Source organism: Hydra vulgaris, chromosome 09 (assembly GCF_038396675.1).
Source record: "Hydra vulgaris chromosome 09, alternate assembly HydraT2T_AEP".
In the NCBI taxonomy this organism is placed as follows: domain Eukaryota; kingdom Metazoa; phylum Cnidaria; class Hydrozoa; order Anthoathecata; family Hydridae; genus Hydra; species Hydra vulgaris.
Window position 1 is genome coordinate 55,612,679 of NC_088928.1, and position 12,704 is coordinate 55,625,382.

The 12,704-nt window shown below is 24.9% G+C and overlaps 1 protein-coding gene across 1 annotated transcript in view; it reads right to left on the reverse strand.

Annotated features, from left to right (window-relative positions):
• The window catches only part of LOC100215131 (neutral alpha-glucosidase AB), a 39,560-nt gene extending 27,640 nt beyond the window's left edge, over positions 1–11,920 (reverse strand). The window contains exons 1-4 of the mRNA XM_065806094.1: positions 11,794–11,920; positions 8,064–8,300; positions 7,797–7,967; positions 3,193–3,280 (exon numbers count right to left, since the gene is read on the reverse strand). Of these exons, the coding sequence (XP_065662166.1) occupies positions 3,193–3,280; positions 7,797–7,967; positions 8,064–8,300; positions 11,794–11,915 (618 nt within the window). The 5' untranslated portion in view covers positions 11,916–11,920. The remainder of the gene's footprint in view (positions 1–3,192; positions 3,281–7,796; positions 7,968–8,063; positions 8,301–11,793) is intronic.
• Between the last annotated feature and the right edge of the window lie 784 nt (positions 11,921–12,704).

Genomic DNA, 12,704 nt, shown 5'->3' on the forward strand with positions numbered 1-12,704 from the left:
ATTGTACTTTAAAAAGTTTTGACAAAAAACTGGGAACTGTTTTAGCATTTTTTTTTTTTAATACTTTAAAAAAAAAAAAAAAATTAATCCATAATGTTTATAGGCATTACTAGTTATGAAACTGTGTTTCATAACTAGTAATGCCTATAAACATTATGGAAAGAAAAATTGTAATCCATTAGCTTTATTTTGGAATTTGTGTCCCTAATTAAATTATGAAGCAATGTAAAACTAAAAATCCTTAAGAAGTAGCAATCACTCAAATAGACTTATGGATTGAAATGACATTTATAAAAAATTAGATTAATATTATAAATACTATTTATAAACATAACATATTTATAAAGCTTAACTTCATTAACAATTATTCTATTAAAATTAAGTTTAATTAAATTTAATTTTAATTATTAAAACAATTTATAATTCAGTTTTCAGTTCTTAGAATTTTGTTTCAATTTATATACAATTATATGTAAAAGTAAATGTAAAAGTAAGCAAATGATTTGGATGAAGATTTAGATACAAATAAACCAGATACAAATGGCCTAAACTAGAATCAATATGTAATTGGAAGCGCTTCTGAAGCAAACTTTATAGCTGGATTAAACACTTGTTTGAGGGTATTTTTAAATATTTTTTTCATGCTTATTCACCTCTCCAAGGTCAAGAAGGTCATTACAGACAAGGAGGCTACTTAATTGTGGTTACAACCCTTTCTCAACTTTATAACTCCGAAACATAAACCTTGACAAACAAGGTCACTATGCAGAGAAACAAGTTGAGCGCAGTACTACCAGGGACATGGTGGGGATCGAACTTGGAACTTCTTGCTTATGATGTAAGCATTCAACCACTACACTACTACCACATTTAATATTGACCAAAAAGAGTATTTCTTGCAAAAGATTTCTTGCAGCAGGTGATAATAAAATATTTAAACCAACTTTTTTAATTTTATACATAGTATAACTTTTAAAAATTTTATATTGAGTACAAAATTTCTAAAAGTTATACTTTTGAAAATTTTATATGGAATATAACTTTTGTAATAAAGCCTGCTGTGCTGCAGAGCTGCAGAATAGTATGCTTTGATTACCAAACTTTTAAACACAATCTTTTAAAAATATAAAGCTATTGCAAGCCACATAAATGATTTTTTCATTGCACTTGAACTAAAAGCTGCTGCTCCAAACTTTAGTTCAGCTAGCAAAATATTGTGATAAAACACATTAAAAAAAGATGCATATTGGATGAAATTGAAAAACTTGTTTTTTCCCATCACTAGCACAAAGTAACAAGGATAATCTATATTTGTCTTATATTATAGAGTATTTGTCTTAACAAAAGAAAAGAAAGAAGTTTTTTTAAAATCTGAACAAAGTGAGCAGAATATAAAAATTAATGCAAAATTAAACTCTTGAATAAAAAGATTTTTATTTATAAAATACTTTTGAATAAAAAGTTTTATTTGATTGACACAATATAAAACCTGACAGTCTCTTAGGCCCACAGTGCAGTCAAGCCTAACAAGAAAACAATTTAACAAAATAATTCAAGAAGTATGAAAATAATTCTACAACCATCTCCACTCTATAACTCTGAAACACAAACCTTGACAAACAAGGCTGCTACGCGAAGAAACAAGTTGAGCATGGTACTATCAGGGACATGGTGGGGATCAAACTCAGAACTTCTTGCTTATGAGGTGAGCACTCTACCACTACCGCATTAAGATAATATATTAGTTTTAACTTATTGTTATAATAATAACTATTCAAAATGTATATACAATATAGCTATATAAATGTATATAACTATATAATATAAAATAACATTAAAAATAATTATTATTTTAAGAATAATATAATTTAATTGAGAATTTTATCATGGATATTTACCAAGTCCAACTTAACAAAAGTCCAACTAATCTAGGGTACAAGTTAGTAAAATTCTACTGTATAATCATACAAGATTATCAATTGTCTCTTGACAAGAGACAAAAATTGAAAAATTAAAACACTCCAGTTTTAGGTGGTTATCTGTTTGTCAATGGAAAATGCCAAAAAAATAATAAACACATTAGCATTATATAATTATACTCTAATTTAGTTTTTAACATTGTATTTCACTTCACTTTTAATTTCTTAAAGATCCTCAGGTGCTGTGACAAGTTGTGGTCATTTCGTCAGGTGCTGTGACAAGTTGTGGTCATATTTAAAAAAATACTAAAAAAAAAACAAAAAACACTTGGGTTAAATTTCTTTTTATAAAATTCAATAAAAAACTAAATAAATAAGTGTATCAATAAAAACTGTTGAACTAGTCAAAGCTTGACTTTGAACTCCATTTTATTTTGGTTCTCGGAGTCTTGATAATATATGCTGGGATCTACAGACTTGATCATTTATTGATTATTATTTATGCTCTTTTAAGTAATAAGAGTTTCACTATATGATGCCATTGTAAAAAAAATTTTTAAGATATTGAACTATTTTTTCATCCAGTAATTAGCAAATTATACTTATTTTCCTTATTTTTTACTAAATCCCTAAAACTATTTGTAATACAAATTTCAATTTTAGTAGCGTAACTTGTTTTTAAAAATTGTCAGGATTTTTTTTAGATAAATGTATCTTTTATACGTTTATTTTAAAAATAAATGTATAAAAGATACATTTATTAATAATACAGCATGAAACAAATTATCAAGTCTGAAAATTGCAGTGTTTATTATAAAGACTCTTTAATGATAATTTTAGGCTTTATTGATATACATTTTTTATTTAGTTTTAATACAAAAAGTTTAGACCAAATGCTTTTTTAAACAATTTTAAAAATATGAACACAACTTGTCTCGGCACTTGGGGATCCCTTTAAATAATTATAAATTCGACTTGATATTTCTCTGAACAAAAAAACATACAATGTTAAAAGTTTTTAACATTGTATTTTATTACTATTTCAGTACCTTAAATAGTTTTAATTTTAATTCAAAATTCTACTAAAAAAAATTTTTTTTACTACTATTTTTACAAAAATGTTTCAAGAAAAAATACTACTACTTTAAATAACTCAACCTCGTGTCATTTAGCATAGTTTAAAAACAAAATTGTTTTTTTGTTTCAACCCATTTATTTTTGTTTTTTAAAAAAGAGTTTTTTTTAAATATTTTAAAATAAAAAAACCAAGTACCGGTTCTGATTCTTCCTTTTCAACTCCTTCTTCTTGATCATTGAGATCATTTGATTCATTTGATTTTGAAGCTTCTGATACAGTTCCTCTAAATAAAAAATATTTGATTATTAAATATTTATTATTTAACAAATAATCAATATTTAATAATCAAATATTTAAAAAATATTGATTATTTAACAGATATAGATATTTTATAGATGAAAAACTAAATAAAATAACATTTTTAACCCCTTAAGGACCGATATTTTTTCAAATAAATGCACCAAAAAAATCATTTTTTTTTTAATGCTTAAAACTTAGATATTGACATATAATATAATACCTCTAGATATTATTAAAATCTAAATATTATTAATTTGATTGATTCTTAGTTGATTTAATATAATAATATTGTTATAAGATCATTTTCACAAATTATTTCAGGCTAATACATAATGAAACGTAAAATATGTGACCGCCCGAGTTATCTCGGGTTCGGTCTTTTTGGACCATATAGCATGACCCGAGATATCTCGGGCCTGGTCCTTAATGAATTAATGTCACTAAGACAACTTCAATTCCTCAATGTTTTGTTTATAAATAGATCTAAATCACGAGTCTAACAGTTTTTAATTATTCAATTATTGCATCAGGATAAACTAATATTAAATTTAGTTTGTCTTAAAAAAATTACAAATTTTTTTATTTAACGTGTTACATTGAAAACATTTTTTTGAGTTAAGTATATATATATATTTTTACTGTTAATCTTTTATTTTTTCACAAAGGTTTCAAAAGACACTGATATATTTGAAAATACTTTGAAAAAAAAACTTTTTTTATTTTCAAAACAATTTTCCAAAAAAAAAAAAAATTCCAAAAAACATTATTTCTATAAAGTTTAATCAAGTATTATAACTGTTTAAAAAACAAAAAGGTTAGAAATAACTTGTTCTAGATATATGAATAAAATGATTTTTTATTTTGGCATTAAAAGATACTTTTTGCTTATTTTAGCAAAAAACAAACTTTGATTTGCAATTTATTGCAAATAACAAAAATTGGCTGTTAAGAGCATTATAGTTATTGCGAATAAAAAAAACTATTCAAAAAATTATTTAGATAAATAAGTTTTGCAAAAAGGATTAAAATCTTATTCTAAAAACAGTAAACTTATAACTGACAACAAGCAAAAGTTAACTTTACTCTTAAAATAGATATAATGATTTTAAAATATTCATTAGAAATATTCTAATGAATATTTTAAAATCATTATATCTTCCAATAAAACAAACTTTTCATACTTTTCATTGTATTTAAATGGAGTTTTGTAATAAATTTTTATTTCTTTATTTATATCTAATGTTACAGCACGTAATTACTTGTCATACAATAATTTTAAATCCATTTTATTGTCCTGAAGAAAAAATGAACTCAATAAAATAAAAAGTAAATTAGTTATTTACTACTGCATTTGAAACCTTTTTTTCTCTATTTTTTATAAAACAAGCAAAATAAAAATAAAAAATAATAAATATTTATTAAGAGCTTTTTTTTGATGCCCATACTATTTAAGCGGTACCAAAACAGGTCTAGATTTGCCCCTGCTTAGTACCTGGAAAACAAAAACATTAAAAACAAAAAGTGTAAAATTTTCTTAAAAACAAGTATAAGATTTCCTTGGAAGTGCAGAAGATTTCTGTTAACTAGTTAAGCACTCCTTTTTTATCTGATGCAGATGTAAAGGTCAATTTCTCTATTCTACTTATGGGATTTTGATTGTGCCTTTAAGATATTTTTATTTTAGGTGCTTCATACACGCCTGCTCCCATGTATAAAGCACTTAAGAGTATCATCTTTTTTTTCCTTCGATTTTTCATAATTCCTGTTTTAAAAGTAATAAAATTAAATAAATTTGACCATGTTTTTTTTTCTGTTTGAGAAAAGACCACTATCCAATTTTTTGTAACAACTCTAGCTAATCTATTCAGGACTACATCTACAAACATTTAATAAAACATCTTTAAAGAAAATCAAGCTACATTTGCATTTTTGTAGTTAAACTCGCCTGGGGTGAGTCTAACTACAAAAAATACGATAAATGAAATTGAAAACTTTCAATTAAAATGTAAAAATATGATAAATGTTTGAATTTCAGGTGTTATGTTTATTTTTAAATGTTTAAGGTTTATTAAAAAAAGTTTATTAAAAAATGTTTTATCAAACTTTATTGCCCTTTAAATATGTAGGTGTACATATTTTTAGCTATCCATCATGCACAGAACAGAAACAAGAGCTAAAACTATTTTTTTAAATGACAGATTTTTGTTGGTTAAAGGGCAAAGTTAAATAGTTATATTTTTAAATTTGGTCGGGTTAAGAAAAAGAATAAAATTTGAGTGTTATAAAAAACTAAAAAAACCCTAAGATTTAGAGTTGCATGTCCTGGATGTTTCCACACTGAATTGTTTAACTCTTTCTGTTAGCTCCTAATGAGGGTACAGCTTTTAAATTAATTTAATAGGTCAGCTGGAAGTAAGATTTCTCAAACTGTGATAACTCCCAAAGCGGTTGATTTCAGTTGTAAAATATCAGTGTATTAAAAATGCCATGGATTGCGTGTCCCTGTTAGTGTTTTTGATATATATAGAGATTGTTAGAAATAGGAGTTGATTACCAGGACCAAGGCAACAGCACAGCTTATTTTGTAGGGTACCATGTATTTTCTATGATAGGACCATACTCTCTAAGAATTTAAAACATGACTACAGTACCTGAATCAAACTACTAAATTGTTTCAACCTATTATTTACTAATTTTTGTGGTCTTAAAATTAACTTATTATCTGTTAAACTTTACCCCTACCAAGATTCAACAGACCTACTTGCTCTTATCTTCGCAAGACAAATTTAAATTCTGCTATTTCTTTCTTTAAACTAATTTATTATGATTTTCTCTGACTATTCTTTTATGTGCTCTTGTTTAGCACCTCTCCACTCAACGATTTTTCTTTTTGATTTTTATCGTTCTCCTTCTTTCTAAGACTTTTAATGTTATTACTGATCAAATTGACCATGTCCTTTCTTCATCCATCACCAAATATTGTTATTATTGGTAATTTAAAATATTGTTGCTGCTGTCATTAAAGGTCAAAACTTTTCTCTTTCTTAATCTCTTAATCATTAAGTTAACTTCAAGACTAGTTTTTCAAACAACCCTAATCACTCTTTGATTTTTTCCTTGTCTATGACCATTAGCTTGTGCTAAGTTTCTCTCTGTTCTCCATTGGCGTTCTCCTTCTTGAATTTTCTCAAGGTAGTAGAAAAAATATGGTAATATCTTCTGGATTTAGCACTGAAACTTTTATTCCCTTAAACCGGTTTCAAGTCAAATCTCATCTTGGTTTTCTCCTTCGTATGCTGCTGTTGTTATCAAGAATAAGCATCTTTTATATCATTGTAAGAAAGAATGCTAAAAAGTATTGTCTGATGCTAAGGTCTATTATTCTTAAAGTATTATATGATGTAATTTATCTCGTAAATTTTTAAAATCACAGAGAGCTAAGTATGTCAAATCCACCCCTTGATACAAAACTTTTTCCATTTTTTAAATCTGGGCGTATATATTTATAGCAAAAATAAAAATATCAAAAAAGACATTTAATTGTTAAAATAAAGTTTTGAATTTTTTGTAAGCAACACACTTTTTTTTTCACAGCAGCACTTTCTTGAGTAGCAGGACGAGCTTATTAATTTTTTTTCTTTAATAAGTTTCAGACAATTTTTTCAGACCATCCCGCGGTTGATTAGGACTAATTACTTAAGCACATTAATAACATAACTACCTTGGCATATGCGCAACAAACTTCTCCCAGTGTTTTGATATTTTTAGAAATTTTAGGCTTTTTTAAAAATACTCTCCCTTTCATTTGTTACAGTGTATAATATCTTTACATATGTTATGTATATAATATCTATAAAACTTCAAAAGTGTTTTATTTTATATCTTAAAAAAATCAAAAAAAATTTAAAAAAGGTTCTTGTGGTAGGATTCGAACTACAGCACTTTGCTTCATGCATGGCAATGGCTGCCAAGAGTTCTGAGTCAAACATGCTCGAAAGGGCACTAATACTACTATAAAGTTCAATGTAGATATCTTTTTATTATTCCTCAATGATTATCACCATTATTCCTATTTGCAATGTTTTCCTTTATGTAAATCAGAACTTTTTCAACTTGTTTATTAATTTGCCTCTCAGACAAAACTATTTCACTTACAATCATTTTACTTACAATCATTTTTTCATTAACAGAACTTGTTTTTAACAAATATCACTATAACTTTAAAATTTAATCTTATATTTATAGCACTACTTATTTTTATTCTGCTTTTATACTATATATATATACTATGTATATATGTACTTATAGTACTTTTTTAAAAAGCATTTTAAAAAGTGCAAATAAATACTTTTTTTTCTTGTATGATTCAATAAATTTAAATAAAATGCTTAGATAAATTATATTAAAAATTTAATGAAAAACAAAATTTAATAAAAAATTATTAGTATTAAAAAATATATGTAACAGCAGTAATAATACTGTTTATACTAAATACATACGGCTTCACTCTGTAGTGCTCAAAGTTCATCAACCCTCTGTTATTGAAGGAAACTAATAAGACATCAGCATCATCGTAAAAGTCTATTTTCATTGGTTTATAAGTAACAACTATAACATTCTTCTCGAACTTCAATTTAAATCCGTCATTATTTTTATTTAACAAACTGTATCTAAAAAATTTATAACTCTTATAACTTTTATCCAAAAGATACAAAAAATTCAATATAACAAAACGCAAGATTAAAAAAAAAAAAAGTAGTAATTACTTAAAACGTGAAGGCTCTTTAATCAAAGTTTCAAAAACTATATGTCTAAATCTAATTGGATCAATTTCATTTACACGAACTCTAGCAGTACTTTCGTATAAAGTATCAATAGTTAGTAAGAATGTGATGTTAGTGTTTGAGTTTAATACTCTTGCTATAATACTGCCATCATTAAACTGTACAGTGTCTGAAAGAATAGCAAATGGAGAAACCCCTGGTTGAATTCGACGATTACGTCTAAAACAAAAAAAAAAATTAACATAAAATTGTATTATAAAAATTAATTAGCTATAACAAATTATTTTTGAATGTGTTATAATGTAAAAATATTAATGAACTATTATCAATGCAAAAAATAAATTAATTATGACTACATAGTGGGCAAGAATGAGTTAAAAATGAGTAATAATACAACAAAACTATTTAAAGGGATCCGAAACCTTTGAGACATGTTGTGTTCATATTATAGAGAATGATAAATAAAAAAAATGTTTTGGCTATATATTTTTGATTAAAACAAAAGAATAAATGCACACCAAGAAAAACTAACTTTTTTGTTTTAGTTGAAGCTTGTCTTCTCCATTTTGTTGTAGGCTAAATAGTCTTAATAATAAATGCTGCAATCTATAGACTTGATAATTTATTTAAGCGCATTTTACTCCTATGAGTTTTAGTACATGACATCATTGATTTTGTTGTTTATGTACATAATCAATCTTTCAAACAAACAAAAAAAATCAATGATGTCATGTACTAAAACTCTTAGGAATAAAATGTGCTTGAATAAGTTATCAAGACTGTAGATCGCAGCATATATTAAGAAGACTATTTGCCCTACAACAAAATGGAGAAGACAAGCTTTAACTAAAACAAAAAAGTTGGGTTTTTTTTGTGTGCATTTATTCTTTTGTTTTAATCAAAAAAAGTTTGCCTGAATATTTTTTTTTTAATCATTCCCTATAATATGAACACAACATGCCTCGGAGGTTTGGGATCCCTTTAAATACTCAATTCTCGAAATAAGATAATAATAAATTGTTGACTTTAAACTATTTAGGGTCTGCAACAGGTTGGCTAATAGTTTAATTACAAAGTAATTTAAAATTAATAGTTTAAATACAAAGATTTCTACATAACAACATAAGAGGTTGACACAAAATAATGAGGTTGACACAGAATCTCTAACCTTAGACCTATTTAGGTTAGCAATTAATTCCAATGGCTGAATGATATATATTTTTAAGGTCAGCAAACTAATTCGAAGGGCTGAATACTAGATATCTAAGTACACATTTTTGGGAGAAAAAAATCATTTCTGAAGTTAAAAAGTATTTTGACCCTACTCCTTGGTGGTTAGCAACTCTACCTTCCATTTTTTACTAAACCCATATTTGACTCCAAAATTCTATAAACATACCAACCATTATTTCATAATTAATCTATTAAAAATAGTGGAACTATTCCTGGTCACCAGGACTACTACCACTGTAATCATAGTATTGATCAAAGTATAGGCTCTTTTAGACCAAAATTGTATGTAGACCAAAAAAAATATGATATAAATTATGTTAGACATATTAACTGACTAGCAATTATTGAGACAACTTTATTCTTTAATATTATAATAATTTTTTTCTTAAAGTAAAAAAAGTAGCAAACAGTAAGTAGTTATTTTTTGGAATCATTAAAATATACACAGAAGATTACATGGAACTTGATTACAAGCAAGCATATACATCCAAAATGTAACACTAGCAGCATAACTTAATAAAACTATTTACACTTCATTTCTATTTTTGCATCTATCCAGTTGATCAGATAAACAATGTATAAATGTATGAAAATGCAAAATATATAAACCTAATACTTTACATTTTTTACTATTAGTTTTTATTACTATTATTTTTTTATATACTTAAAATATAAAAACAAAAAATTACTACTACATTGTAAATCAAGTTAAAAACTGAAAGTGAAATTTGTAAGACAAAAAAAAAAACTATAATAAAATTAAGAGAAATATGTAACTCAAATCAATTTTAGGATTTTGCAAACTTTTACTAATTGTTTTCAGACATTGCAACCCATTATCAACTATATAGAGTAAACAGCATTTTTTTTATTACCAGATTAAATTTATACACAATAATAACAATCTTAATTATACTATCATTAGCTTGGTGGCACTCTTTTAATAAAATCTCTATTTGAGAAATGCTATCTTTATTATAATTTGTTTTTTGTAATTGTTCACTTATCATAATTGGTCAGAACTTATATAACTATGCATGTCTAATTATGTATAATTACAAATCAAATATTTATTGAAAAACATCTACAATCCTCTCTTTTTTTAATTTAACACAAGCAGTTTTAGGCTGACACATGTGGTATTAAAACTTAATGTTAATTTGCTATACAAATTTAATTAAAAACAACATTATTTTAATTATTATATTTAAATTCTAACTAAAATAATTAAAATAAAAACAGAAAAACAAACGTTTTATATAAACTTTAAATAAAATGATAAAAAAACAACAGTAAATGACCAATTTATGTAAACTCTAAATAAAACAATTATAAGATGGCAAAACAAACATTTTATCTAAATTCTAAATAAAATAATAAAATAAAAACAGCATACCAAACTTTGAATTCTTATTCTTAATAAATATTAAAACAAAAACAGCAAAATGAAAGTTGTATTATGTAATGTAGTAGAAATATTACCCAAAAAAAAAAATTTTATTTAAAACTTTTTCTTCAATAATCATTTTCAAAACATATTTAATTTAAATTAGAAAGAAAATGCATTTGTTGCAACCAAGAAAAAATGCACATACTATTGTTGCAAGCCCTCAAATAAGGTCATATAACTAAAACGGGAAAAACTGACTTTTAATCAAGTTAAAAAAAATTAATCAAAAAAAATAGTAACACATGTTTTTGAAGACTGTTTAATGAAAAGTTTTAGTTTGGTTTCTTTACATATCTTAAAAACATAAAATGTTCCTAAGTAGTTAGTGGTAGTGGTGTAGTGGTAGAGCATTCGCCTCATAAGCAAGAAATTCCAAGTTCAATCTCCACCACGTTCCTGGTAGTACCACGCTCAACTTGTTTCTCTGCGCAGCGGCCTTGTTTGTTAAGTATTTTGTTTCAGAGTTATAGAGATGAGAGAGGGTTTTAACCATAATTAAAAAGTAGCCTCCTCAACTGTAGTGGCCTTCATGGCCTTGAGGAGGTGAAATAAGAAAAAAAGTGTAAAATAAAAATTCAATAACAAACTTCAAAACAAAAATGATAAAATGCCATGTTTGTTTTTCCATTATTAAAGCAAAGATCGGCATTTGAATAAAGTAAAGTTGGCAAACTTAAGGTTCATTTTTTTGTCAATTTTATGCTAAACTTTAGCTTATTTGCCAATTCATCGAGCCCTAGTCACTATTTTTCCAAATAGTGCTACTAAATTGTTTATTATTGCTATTGTTACTTATAAACTCCTTTCACTAGATAATTATATGAGTGACTTCATCCTTTACAACTCCTTGTTATTTTAATTATTTTATGTAATATTTATTTTAGATTATTTTGATATTGATTATCACTTTTATTCTATATTTTATTATAATATTATGACTTTAAAAAAAAAAAATTATCAATGTTAAAACAACAATAAAATTAATTAATATAAAGATTTTTTTTGTGACTAAAACAATAAATTACTTACTTGCAAAAACTGCTTTGCTCACAAGTTTTAAAATTTCCTTTATCAACTGAAAAAATCTGTACAATTTGCATAAATAGTATTATAAAAAAATTCATGATTGATTCTATAACAAAAGTTAACATCAGTGACTCTTTGAAATGAATGCATAATCATCATATAAAAATTTTAAAACTTTTTTTAGTAAAAATTTCAAGGTATTTGAAATTTTTACTAAAAAAGGTATATATCTACTTATTATTATCATTATTATATATATATATATACGTATATATATATATATATTATATATATATATATATATATATATATATATATATATATATATATATATATATATATATATATATATATATATATATATATATATATATATATATATATATATATATATATATATATATATATATATATATATATATATATATATATATATATATATATATATATATATATATATATATGTAAATTATGTTAGTGTATTTTACAAATATAGTGCTCAATGTTCTTAAAGAACAGAGCAATAATAAATTAGTAAAAAACACTTATCGAACTTTTGTTCTGCTTGAAGTTTCATCATTGCTGCAACTCTTCCTGATGATCCAGCAATAGTAAAACTTCAAGTAGAAGAAAAAAGGTAGATAAGTGTTTTTTACTAACTTATATATATATATACAGTGCTGGCAAAAAGTCTTGCAACAAGGCACAATTTTACACAAATCAATGTTTGCAATGTGTATACAAATGCAAAAAGTCTTGCAACATAATTACTTTTCATAATTACTTCCAAAAACAATAATACTTCCAAAAATATTACATTTTCACCAAAAACAAGTTCAATTATTTTTATTACATTGTATAATCATTTTAAACAGATGTACTATTAATATTTGGTAGTATATCCTTTGTTTTTT